Here is a 13462-nt window from a genome sequence, read left to right on the forward strand (position 1 = left end):
TTTGAACCATAATAAATGGAAAATTAACCAACATATTCGATGTCTGTTCTTGGTTTTCACAACTGTTGACCATATGTTGTGTTTTTAACGTTTTTTTTAATGTCTTCATAATGTGAAACACTTTGAACGGCCATGTTGCTGAAATGTCCTATACATATAAACTTGATTGATAGTTTCTAGTGCAAATATCTTAGTATACTTACAATAAGACAAAACTAACTAACAATTAACCCTTCAGCAAGATAAAGGAGTTTGTTTTAAGTCAATAATTTCTTAATATTGATTTTTAAAAAGTACTAGTTCCACTGGCAGATTATTTCACTTTCAACAGGTGAAAAATGTCTTGTTAAGTGAAATAATAGTTTATAGTAACAAAACAAATTTACAAGTAACTTTTTAGTGAAAAATAGGAGCTTATTTTTAATTTAAAAGGTTTTAATTCCACTGGTAAATTATTTTACTTATAATGAGACATTTTCCTCATTCTAAGTTAAATAATCTGCGGGTGGAATTAATACTTTCCACCAATATTAAGGAATTAATTACTTAAAACAAGCTCTTGTAAGTTAGTTTTCTAATATTTTGTATTTTTGTTCTTCCATTTGGGTCTCAACTGCTTCTTAAAACAACCCAAGCGATTAAAAAAAAAGACATCAGCTCTTTTTAGGGCCACTGCGCCGTTACCTAGCAACCCCAGCGGAACTCCGCCTGTCACCTAGCAACCTGTCACCTAGCAACCAAAGCAAAGCTCCCGCTGGTTTTACTGCTTTATAATGGCAGCTGGAAAAGGCAAGTGTTTTGTTGTTGACTTACCATCGAGACTTATCATTCTTGTTGGTTGTGGAGGAGGCTCTACTAGTGCTTTTCAAAGATACGGTTGTGTAATTGTGCGTCTGTTTGCAGCCATTTCCACTTGCGAGTGTAAACGCTAAGTGGGGGGATGGATTTAAAGTGACCAGAGGCCCTGAAACAACTCATTCTGAAATCATTAAAAATCTCATTATTTTGTGCAAAAAATGTGATGAACATGTTTTGTGTAGACCACAGACTTATCCTCACCTGATGAAGGAAGCATAATAGGTCACCTTTAAATTACATCCATCTAGCCCAAACATTAGATTACTGCTTCTTTCAGTCCTGGTAGAAAGTCAGCGAGAAATGAATCCATTGCAGTCATGCAGGAAGTGCTCAGAGCGTGCGGCGAATTGTCCCGGTTTCATTCCTGCACCGTGGAGCCGGGCAGCTCGTTGGTCAGGGTGTGCCAGCGCTCCACCTTCTGGCCCTTGTTCTTCAGACAGTCGATCCAGTGCTGCAGAGCGTCGCCCTGCGACTGGCAGCCGAAGGAAACGCCACCTAACCAGAGCAGAGACGCAGAAGAAGAAGAGTTTCCAAACCCAGAGACGAGGGATCAGGTTGAACCTCTAATGATGTCATCAAAATGTCAAACCCAGACACGTTGTATTCAATAAATTAGAATATATGTCCATGAGATTTTTAAAAAATCTTTTAAGGAAGTATTAAACATACTTTTCATTAAGTTCATATTTCTGATTTTAAAAATATATCTAGGTTTTTATAGGTTTCTAATTTGAAATGTCATGATTTCATAGCTGAAAGTTATGATGGGGTGTTAGGGCCATAATAAGAAAAATTAAAAAAATACATGAAATTACCAGAATAAAATTCACAAAGTCATAATATGAGAATAATGTCAAAATTATGACTTTGTTCTAACAAGAAATTTACAGGTAACTTTTGAGCAAAATACATAAGTTTTTTTTAAGTCAATAATTCCATAATATTAATGAAAAAGTTCTAGTTTGGTAAATTATTTAACTTATAACAACAAATGTCTTGTTATAAGTGAAATAATATGCAAGTAGAACTAATATTTTTTTAAATCAATATTAAGTAATTATTGACTTAAAATAAGTTCCTATATTTTGCAGAAAAGTCCCGTGTAAGTTAGTTTTGTTACATTTAAACTAAGATATTTGCACCAAAAACTAGAGGAAAATACTTGGTAATATTTGAGTTTTTTGCAGTTTGTTACTGTGAAATGTTGTCTCTGCCGCCCAGAAATTCAGCTGTCGTCATGTCATGAAAGAGATGAATCAAACAGCAAAGGTCTTCAGTCAGAGGCCTCCCCAGATTTGTTGCTTGACTGACTGCTACAGGAGATCAGTTAGTTTCTTTCTGGGATAAATAATGTATTTTTTAATTGGGTTTATCAGAATTTTGACCATAATGGTCACCATATGGTGCTGAAATAGCAGTAAATACTTCAACAGGAAAACAAAAATATACTTTTTTAGTTGTATAACTAAAAAAGTATATTTTTACTTGCCTGAAATGTAATACATGATTTGGAAGAAAACATGAATCTGATTTCTAGCTTTGATTTTGAGTTATTTTCTTACTTTTTAAAGGTTCGTTGATGTTTTGTTAATTAGTACCATTAATCATTTTTGCTTGTATAAATAAGTAACAAGTATGAAATGTCTGACTCCAGATTTAAAGTCTAAAAGGTGAGCGAGTTCAACATGCATAGCTTAAATGTTGAAAGTGGAAATTACAAATTAAATATTAATAAGTTAGGTTGCCCTTGTCGCCTTCGCTGACAGATTGCACACCATGAAATTCTCCCCAGCGACTCTCTGCAGATGCCCATGGGCATTCACTATTACTTGCATTACATCACAAGAATATATTTAAATTGCAATGAGATCCAGAACCAGGGCCCTCATTCGACACACAGAAACACTGTTTCCTGAAAGCCACGCCTTAAAGGAGTGATGAACTGTTTTTATACAATTATTTACCTCTAATGTTGTTAAAAATCATTCATTTGTGAGATTCTTTTGAAAATTTTAAACACTTTCCGTTGAAAATATCTGCCTGCATCTATCACTGACATGAGACTTGATTTATAAAAAAATGTCTTTTAGTCACTGAAGAATAAAAATAAAGAAGAGGTCAGATTGTATGAGGTGACGTTTATAAAGTTACACAGTCAAAAGTTAACCATAGAAATACCCATTATGTAGCGAGTAATAGGAAAAAAGATGGGAAGTCATTTTTTAAAGTCATATTTCTAATTCATTTATAAATGTCACGGTTTCAAACTAAATATTTACATCGAAATCAAATATTTAGCTGGCTAAGTATTTAGTTAGCCACCTAACTGGCTAACTAAATAGCCAGTCAATATTTAGTTAGCTGGCTAACAAAACAGCTAAATTATTAGCTAATAAACTAAATATTTAATTTACCAGCTAAAAATTTACCTTCAAACTAAAAATTTACCTTCAAACTAAAAATTTAACTTCCAGCTAAATATTTAACTTCAAGCTAAATATTTAGGTAGCAAGCTAAATATTGAATTTGACGGTAAATATTTACCTCTAAACTAAATATTTAGCTTAAAACTAAGCATATATGTAGAAAACTAAATATTTAGCTTAAAAAATCTTTCTTTTATGACAAGTTAAATAACCCACATTATTGATAATTTTTGATTGTGTAACTTTACAAGGTGAATCCCAAAGATTTGGCTCCAATTTCTATATTAGAAATCCAAACAAAAACAAATCTGAGGAAGTGGAGGCAGGAAAATATATTTAAGTAGAACAACCCAAATAGATGTGATCACTTGCACCTTGTCGCCTGTGGTAAGTTTTAAACAAGCCGATACCCATTTGGAGTATACACAGAGCTACACTGCTCTTATGCTAACAGCTAATTCAGAACATCCGCAAATATGCTGGGCAACATCTAGTATTGTACATGAGGCTATTAGAAATAATTAGGTCTAAAAAGACAAAAACACCTTTATTGTTATTCATCAGTGTTTTTGTAATAAACTCACCTATGAAGTCATTGGACTTTCCCAGGTCGTAGTCCCAAACTGTGACCTCCAGTGTCTTAGAAGCTAACTCCGTGAAGGAAATTTCATAGAAGAACTCCTGGGGAGAAGAAAGAGGTCAGAAGGTCACGCAATATTCTCTAAAATTAGGTGGAAGATGAAAAGAAGCAAACTCTGAAATCAAAAACGCCTGTCACAGTTACACACACAAACATGGAGGTTACCTCGTTAAACTCTGGGTTGAGAGTTTTTTTTATGACGGCTGTTTTGTGTTTGGATTTCTTCTGAACATCTGGCTTCAGGTACCTGAAACAGACAAACATGACAACAAAACATGACTGATCCTTAAGATTCAGCAGGAAAGTGCAAAGATAAATTTAGCATAAATTTAGAGACATTTCCAGGAACACAGATCAGAACAGTTACTCAACTATTCAACAACATTTCGCTTGTATTAGCTTTTCTTGAGTTAGCTTAGCTTTATTGTTAGCTGGATTAGCACCTCTTGCACTAGCCTTGCTACTATATTAGATATATTAGACAAACAGCAGTAAATTGTAAATGTACCATCTTATTTAATCTTTTATTAGATTAGCTATTTTACATTTCATTTTGCATTCACTTGTTTTTTATATTAACAGTGTCAGCTTCTCTTGTTTTAGCTTTATTAGCTAATTATAATGCACATAATTAGCTTTGTTATAATTATTACTATTATCATTGCGAAATGAATGCATCAATTTAGCTGTTACATTAGTTAATCTTGCAATAGCACTGCGATTATATGAAATGTTTCCTGTAAGTTAGTTTTGTCTTATTTCACTACTAATTGTACTAAGATATTTGCACTAGAAACTAGATGAGTTTTTTGCAGTGTGGGTAGAAACTTTAAGCAAGAAAGCGTAGCGGCACTTCATAAATTAAAATTACTCGAGTAAAAGTAAAAAGTACAGCGTAGTAAAAACAGTTCTAAAAGTATTTTTTTCTCAAAAGGTTTCTCAAGTAAGTATAACTAGTTACGTTAAGACTTTATTTGAAGGGTTATGCATAAGACTGAATGTTTATGACTGCAGTCATAAAGCATCATTTGGTAAGTAATGACCATTTTAATGCAAAATTCACATTAAAAGTCAATTAAAAGTGTTAACGTTGCACATCCCTTCAAATAAAGTGCTATCATAGTTACTACCCAACTCTGTTTAACAAACCAACTCTCAAAAAAACCCCAAACTAAATTAACTTAGTGTGTCAAATAGTAAAGAAAAACCAATAGCTCAGACAGCAACACAGCACAGACTTGCAAACGCAGCAGCGTTTACAGGCTGTCTTTAAATTCGTAGGATATTTTTGAGCCAGCTGGAAGGAGAATGGCAAAAAAATCACTATTCACATTTGCTATCCACCCACCACCCACAGCTCAGGATGCGTATGTTCCCACACGCTCTCAGACACAACAAAGCATCTGGGAAGAAGCTCCCGCCAAAGGCCAAAGATGTGAGCATGCATGTAAAGCGAAACGCAGGTGCATGATGGGACGAACGGCGTATCAGATGGGTGAGAGAAGGATGAGTGGGTTTGGGTGATGCTGAGAAGATGGTGAGAAAATTTGATGAGAAAGAAGAAAATAGAGAAATCGGCAAGATAAACTGCAGTCCTGTGCACTGTAAGATATCAGAAATTAGACATTTTTATATTTTAATCTTGTTGTTTGTGTAAAACCAGCTAAAAAGACAAAGAACAAAAATTTTACTGTCTAAATACAAACATCGGTTTGTAGTTCTTGCCTTTCCTTCTTATTTATTACCTTTATCAAACAACAAAACCATTTTAGAGGAGTTAAGAGTTAACTTTTCAATGACTGTATGAGTTTAAGAGACAGATGTAAGAAATTAGCTATTCTTCTATTAGCTAACTTCTTATATTAGCAACATTTCACTCACTTTAGCTTGGCTAACATGTTAGGTATATTAGCTTTTATGTTAGCTGCTACTATATGATGTTTTGCTATTTTATAACTTATCCTTTAGCATTAACTCAATGTTTATATTAGCTGTGTTAGCTTCTCTGCTTGCAACTTCATTAGTTTCTCTTGCATTAATTTAGCTATTATATTAGCCAGTCCATCAGTAGCACAGTAGCATATAGGAGTCACATTTGGTCCTCTTTCATTTACAAAAGTGTAGCTAATGTATTAGCCACGTTAGTTCTTCTACATAAATGTAGCTAATGCATAATCTATATTAGCTCTTTTTACTTAAATGTAACTATTGTATGTGTTACATTAGCTTGTCTTATATTATCCTAGCGGTTGTTCTACTCACACAGAATGAATAAAATACCCATCTAGCTATCGCTGCCCAACACATACTGTATATTAGCAAAGGGAATGGTGCCATAAAATATAGGTAACCTACATATATTAGCGTTAAATTGTATATTAGCCACAAAAGCTTCCCCCACATTAGCTTAGCTATATTAGCTTCCTTTAAAATATTATTGATAATTTTTGCCAGGATAAGTTAAAAGCTGGTTGTAATGTGATTCAGACCTAAATGTCTGCAGTAACTCTTATTTTCTTTGTAAAATAAAAACTTTCTAGATAGAAGCAAATTTAATTTAAGCAAAAAATGTACCTTTGAAGCATGCTATTGCTGTGTTTTAAACCTTTTAATCATGTCAAGAACAACCTCAAAGGCACAGCAGCAATCCCCAGCCAGTGACAACACAGAGGGATTTTACATCTCATTCGTTCACATTCTGTCAAGTTGCATAATTCAGCTGAAGGACCTTCCTGCCCTCCCTGGTGGAGCCACTGACACACAGACAGAGACACACACAACGCTTTCCTGTCGTCAGTGAGTAATGAAACTCCAGACGACCTCATGACACTAGTAATATCTCTATAATCTGATTCCCCTTCTGTGGTAAAACACATCCCAAAGATGATGCTCTGTGAGCTGGAGATCAGCACATTTTTTAAGACGTCAACAATGACACCTTTAAATATGAGTAACATACATTTTAAAATAGCTTCCATGTACGAAATGATAACTTGTCACCATTATCCTCAGTGGAGTTAACTCAAATCTTAAAAAATGCCTACAAAATGTCATCTAGCGTCTTCCAAAGGCCTCATAAGACCAAAACATAAGAGGCAATAAAACAGAGCAGGCTGGAGAGTTCATCCTGAAATAGGTGTGAACTGTCAGAGCATCAATCTATGCTGGACGTCTGGTATGCAACACCTAAACCCCAGACGGGCAAAATAATTTGGACTCAGGACCACAAAAGCTGGACACACGTCGATTACAGCGTCAAAGACTTGGTAACTAAAAGTATTCATTCACCGGAACAGACAAATTACACAAAAGGAGGTGAAACAGCTCGATTAAATATTATTAAAAGGAATTTAAATCCTACTTTCCTACTAACATAACATGCCATTCTGCTAAAGAAATAAACAGTTTACAATATAATATATGTTACTTATGTATAAATGGTATTGATTAAACAGATGTTTTCTTGAGTATTTGAAATATTACCGTATCAGTGTTTGAATTCAAAGGAAACCATGGCAACGTGACATCACCGTAGTGCAGTGTAGTGTAATGTCACAATGTGTGACATCACACTACCGTGTCATAGGCAGAATTTTGTGACATCAAACCTTTATTTAGGCTTGTCATATTGATCAACCTTTGTCACAACCGCATAGCAGCCGTTCGCGACACATTCACCTGGGAGTTCCTTTCGACACTCAAAAGAAGTTCAACTTTGCTTGATACTCAACGGACACTGAGCTTGTGTGAAATCTTTACAGAATCTAGTAGAAAACGGATTTATCTCTGACTGAAAGAAGGATGTCGTCAAACCATCTTATCATTAAGATAGATACACCCAACAATGTTGTTGTGAGGGAAGTTGAGCCACCGATGACGATGCGTAGCGAGAAAAAGAAGGTGCCCTTCATGATGTGTTTAGCAGAACATGAACACAGTTTGGATGACGATACTGGAAAGTTTTACGATTCACTCATCATTGAACCCATCGATGCAACACAGGAGACTGTGGATGATGAAGGAAAGAACGGACCACCTGAGAGGAAGAGGAAGAAGAAGAAGGAGGAGCCGCTACCACTGAAGGTCTGGGTGGAGCTACGCGCTCCTATTGATCAACATATTTCAATTGAAATCAATGAAATGCAGGACGCCTTACAGATCACCATAAAGGAAATAATCCCTGAAACAAAAGAGGAAGTGGCTCAAACACAGGAGGAACAATCTGCTCAGGATGTTAAGACCTCACAAGAAGATTTCCCTCCATCGGTTTCTAAGATTTCATCCACAGAAAATGCAGATGAAAAAAATGATAGTACTGTTCTGAAAAATCAAGACGATCAGACAGACTGCTTAGAACAGGAGGCTCATAACAGGGAAACTGTCGTCTCTACTGATCTGGTTACGGAAAATGAATCAATGTATGAAGCACCGGAGACAGACAATGAGCCAGGAGAGAAAGAGCCATTGACCTGTGAGGATATGAATAATACACCACCGTCTTTTACTGTGTCTGAACCATTACGCATCCAGGTAGAGAACGTTCCTGATGTCTCCCACAATCAAACCGTAGAAAATGTTGAAGAGGACAATGTCCCTGGTGTTTCACACAATCAAACCGTAGAAAATGTCCAGTTAGAGAACGTCCCTGAGGTCCCTGACAACCAAACCTCTGAAGATGAAGTCAACAAACACGGCAACACTGAAATCCCCATCCCTTTGCTTCTCCCATGTCCAAAAGAGCCACAACCTTTATTTAAATTGATTGTTGACCTTCAACAATATTTACATGAACTTCTTCAAGAACTGTGGAAAACAACTGCGTCGCTACCTGAGGGAGTTGAAAGGAGAACTTTCCTAGAAAATAGTTATGAGTGTTGTTTGAGACAGCTCCAGCTATATGAACAGATGCGACTGCTTCAAGCCTCAGAGGAAGTAGAAAATTTGCCCAAGTCCCCAGAACCTCAAAAAAAGACAGCAAAGTCTGTCAAAACACAGACAGAATTTCCAGAGACCTCAAAATTGAAAGCAGTCCGTCGCCAATTTGTGTCAGCAAAAAAAATCAGGCAACAATCAAAGGCAGTCCATCCAAAGATTGTCACAAAAACCAAGATGGAGACACAGAACATCAGGCACCAGTCAAAACCCGGACAAAATCAGGATACCACCTCTGATGAAGACAATAACCCAGTGAAAGAGGTTTCATTTTGGAGGCGTTTTAAAAAAGCTGTCACCCCATCATTTATGCGGCAGTATAAAGATAAGAACAAACCAGCCAACATGGAGCGCTGATGTTTTATATTCAAAAGAGAGGTGAGAGTTAGATAATCTGGGCCTCCCTAGTATTTGCTCATTTCTATTAGTTATTTTTAGTTAAATATTGTTTGGTGGAAGTTTTAGTTCCTGTATTCGTCTGTTTAAAAAAGCGAGGGCTGCACGGTGGCAGAGTTTCCCCGTGTATGCATGGGTTCCCTCCGGGTACTCCGGCTTCCCCCATTCAGTCCAACATCCACGTTCATCCATTGCAGTCTGTATATCTGACTCTAAAAATGCAACCAGTAATTGGTTGCAATTTATTGCGATCAATAAATTGCAATAAATTGTTTTGTGACTTGTTTTAATTCATTTTTAGAGTGTAGTTGCTCATTTTTATTAGTTATTAATTAATTAAATCTTGCTTTGTTTTATTATAGTTTTTCTTAGTTATGGTAGTTTTAGTCCTTTATACTTCTGTTTATAAAAAAGCAAGGGCTGCACGGTGGCAGTTTCCACGTGTATGCATGGGTTCCCTCCGGGTACTCCGGCTTCCCCCATTCATTATATATACAGTATATACTGTATATATATATATAAACATATATATATATGTTTATATATATATATACAACATACTATGGAAAAACGTGATGGCCTTTAGAGGAATTGGTTAAAAGACATTTCAGAGAAATTCTGACGATTTTCCACTTACAGCTAATGATGAAAACATGACCTGCTGAATGAATTGTTCTCAGTGCTGCAGTTGGCTCCACTACACCACCAAACATGACAGGGATGCTTCACATAAATAAACATAACATGAACCAGTAATAATGTGAGGCAACATATATAAAAAAGCGAGGGCTGCACGGTGGCAGAGTTTCCCCGTGTATGCATGGGTTCCCTCCAGGTTCTCCGGCTTCCCCCATTCAGTCCAACATCCATTACAGTCTTTATGTCTGACTCTAAAAATTGTCACCAATAAATGGCTAACACAGCAGCGGTTGATTAGCTACGTTAAACACCTGCTCTACGGATTATCTGTCAGAGTTCATATGTGGGTCTCCGTTTTCTTGCAACTGATCCGCAGAACGCTGCATTCCTCAGCACATCTACATGTTAAGGTTGTCAAAGTCAAGCTAGCTTAGCTAAAACCAATGACAGTTATTGTTGGTGAATGGTTTTCTTCCAGTCACAAGCTGGTTGCAAACCTGAGGCCAGCAGGTGTCAGTCAGTTATGGTAGATCTGAAATTTGGTTTGATGACGTCAATATGAGAAGCTACAGACTGATAGGAGGAACCAAAGAGCTCTGGAAAGGTAAAGGCAAATCTTCAGAAGCTGGGATATAATTCATTTAATTTCACATAATTATTGCAGTAGAAGCCATTTGTTTGTTAAAATTGTATAAAATATATTTGTTCTATTTGATGTTTGTTGTGAATGACGTAAACTCACAAACGAACGAGGTAATTAGTCCAACGTTTAGAAACTACAGTGGCTGTAATGCGCCACAGCAAAGGTAAACAAAGGTAAAATAACCGAACATTCTTGGGTTGCTAAGTAACAGGCGGAGGGCCACTGGGGTTGCTAGGTAACGGTGCAGTGCCCGTGGAATGTAACTCAACAATCGGGAGGTTTTTGACGTGACTCATTTTCCAGACTCCAAAAAAAAGGCATTAACTTGTTGCCAAAAATTGGCTGAATGTTTTTAGAAGCAACTGAGACTCAAATGGAAGTTCAGAAATGTGCAAAATGTGAATTCTGAATAACTGGTTGCCTTTAAATTTGGAAAGACCACTTGTCCTATTAGTTTTGCTATTTAAATAGTTCTTGTTCGACTTATTGATTGCAAACAACTTATATTTTGTATTTTTTTCTCAATAAACATACTTTGTTGTAGTTAATTTTAGGTGCAACTGTCAATACACAGGCTGCTAAAGGCGACCAACCCAAATTTAACCTGATTTAGACTCATTTTGTAAACGGCTACCACAGAAACATCTAGATCCAGGTGGTTTTATTAAAACCAGAAAGAATTATTGTTCAGATTCTGCCTTACATTTGTTTTCATCTTGTCTATCAGTAGCAGACGAGGATATGAGACATTAAGCAGTCAGTTCGTGAACATGTTGAGCGCAGGGGAGTTGGGCAAGTGCAAAGACCTGACAAATGCCAAATGGTGAGCCAGATGACTGGCTGGGCCGCCTCTGAGAGAAAACGGAGTTTGGGTTTCTTCCAGGCAACAGCTGGTCACAACGGTGAACTGAGGGGGAATATTTATCAAAAACTAGCAAAGTCTAACCAGAAACTGGTTGTGCCAGAATGTATTGATAGATTCAATTAATCAACAACTAAAATATCAATAAATATCTGTCTCTGCATTTAATAAGTACTTTTTAAATTAAATAATATTGAATATCTATTGAATATGTTTTTACATTTATCAATTCCTCCAGGATTTCACAAATATTTTGTGGTGCTAATTTTGAATTATTGACAATAGATGTGACTTTTTGTTACTCGCCGTATTGATTATGCATTATAACTTGAGATCAAGTAAGGCTGAGCAAGCAGAGTAGGAGAAGTAAGAAACACTGCCACCTGAAGGTGGGAGTTAGCATCACTTAAACTTAATGTTTTTTTATAGTTTTTGCAGAGAATCTGCAATAAACTCTGTACGACGGAGTATTAGGGCCATACTAAGAAAAAAATTTAAAAATAAAATTACGAGAATAAAGTAATACAAGAATAAACTTGAAATAATGTGAGAATAAAGTCATAGTATTGTGATAATATAAAATTTCCTAAAATTGCAAGAATAAAAGTGTTAATAATATGAGAATAAAGTCGTAGTATTAACATAGTAAAGTTGAAATATTCCGAGAAGTTGTACGAGAATGAAGTTGTAATATTAGTATTATATATTATAATCTCGTGTCATCTTGACTTTCTTCTTGTACAACTTTATTCCCTTAATGTTATTGTTTTTAATTTCTTAATGTGGCCCTAACACACTTAAATCACATTTATGCATCAGCACATAAAATGTGAGCATTTGTCCATTTAGCGTAAATTTACAAAAACTGGAGGGATTGACTGAAGTAATTTGGCAGCATACAGATAAATTTTCTTTGATCCAGGTGATTTTGAAGCAAACAATACGTGTCCCTTTGGAGCCCAGAGGACCACATAAAAAGCTAAGGCGGCCGAATTTAGCCCCCGGGCCTTGAGTTTGACATAGAGAATAAAAATCCAGTGGCAGTAACACAGTTTCAGTCTTGGTTTTAGCTCACGTTTTGACGTAGGGGTCGGAGAAGCCGTTGACGTCCATGGCTGCCAGGTGGGCGCAGCGCTTGACGCCCACGCAGAGCCCACCCCGAGCTCTCTCCTTGGCCTCGCCCTTCAAGTCGCCGTCACCGTTTGGGGGCAGGAACTGGAGGCAAAGCAGCAAACGGCCCCTTTCCTCCAGACTTCTCTGCTGCTCCATCTCCCACTGAAGGACAGGAAAGGACAAGATCTGTGTGCTGCACATGGACAGAGCGACTCGTGTTTATGTAAATACTCAGCATGGAAAACAACGTTTGTGTTCGTATCAGAGGTGGGCAGAGTACGCAAAATGTACTCAAGTAAGAGTAGAGATACTTTATAATAAAATTACTCACGTAAAAGTAAGAATTACAATGTAGTCAAATTACTCCTAAAAGTAAACAAATAAGTTTTATTTTATTTGTAGATTTCATAAAATCTCTGGCATATCTATATAAAATTTATTAACTTTTCCAGTTTTAAGTTTGCTAGAAAGTATTTACAAATAACCAGGCATATAACAGGTTTGAGTTTTTAATTTTAGTTTTATGACTTTTTGTTCGCCTAATTCAGAACGTTTTAATGTGTTTGCTATTTTGTATCAGTTATTATTAATTAAATGTTGTTTAGCTGCTATTAGTTATAGTAGTTTTTTCATGCTTTGATAAATTTTTTGGTGCAAAATTCAAATAGGCCAAATTATTATATTGTGATTGTATATAAACACATCGATTGGGTAATGAATACTCAACATTAGATACCAATCGATCATTGTTGAACAAACAACTGACTCTGGCGTTTTCCCCCAACTTTTGCTGTCGCCATTTTGAACTAGCGTAAGCACCACCAGGAACATTATGGAGTGCCGTAATTTGCCAACAGTTGTAATTTGCCAACAGTTGACATAAACTGCTTGTTTGGGGATAAAACAGTAGTTAGTTTTATAGTTTCATAATATAGTTCCAGTTAGTTATAGTT

The 13462-nt window shown here is 36.2% G+C and overlaps 1 protein-coding gene across 1 annotated transcript in view; it reads right to left on the reverse strand.

Moving 5' to 3' along the window:
* Positions 1–699: 699 nt before the first annotated feature.
* LOC102230484 (double C2-like domain-containing protein alpha) overlaps positions 700–13462 on the reverse strand; it is a 37265-nt gene continuing 24502 nt past the window's right edge. The window contains exons 8-11 of the mRNA XM_014473141.2: positions 12472–12671; positions 4090–4171; positions 3869–3965; positions 700–1353 (exon numbers count right to left, since the gene is read on the reverse strand). Of these exons, the coding sequence (XP_014328627.1) occupies positions 1217–1353; positions 3869–3965; positions 4090–4171; positions 12472–12671 (516 nt within the window). The 3' untranslated portion in view covers positions 700–1216. The remainder of the gene's footprint in view (positions 1354–3868; positions 3966–4089; positions 4172–12471; positions 12672–13462) is intronic.

Source organism: Xiphophorus maculatus, chromosome 10 (genome assembly GCF_002775205.1).
Source record: "Xiphophorus maculatus strain JP 163 A chromosome 10, X_maculatus-5.0-male, whole genome shotgun sequence".
Lineage (NCBI taxonomy): Eukaryota > Metazoa > Chordata > Actinopteri > Cyprinodontiformes > Poeciliidae > Xiphophorus > Xiphophorus maculatus.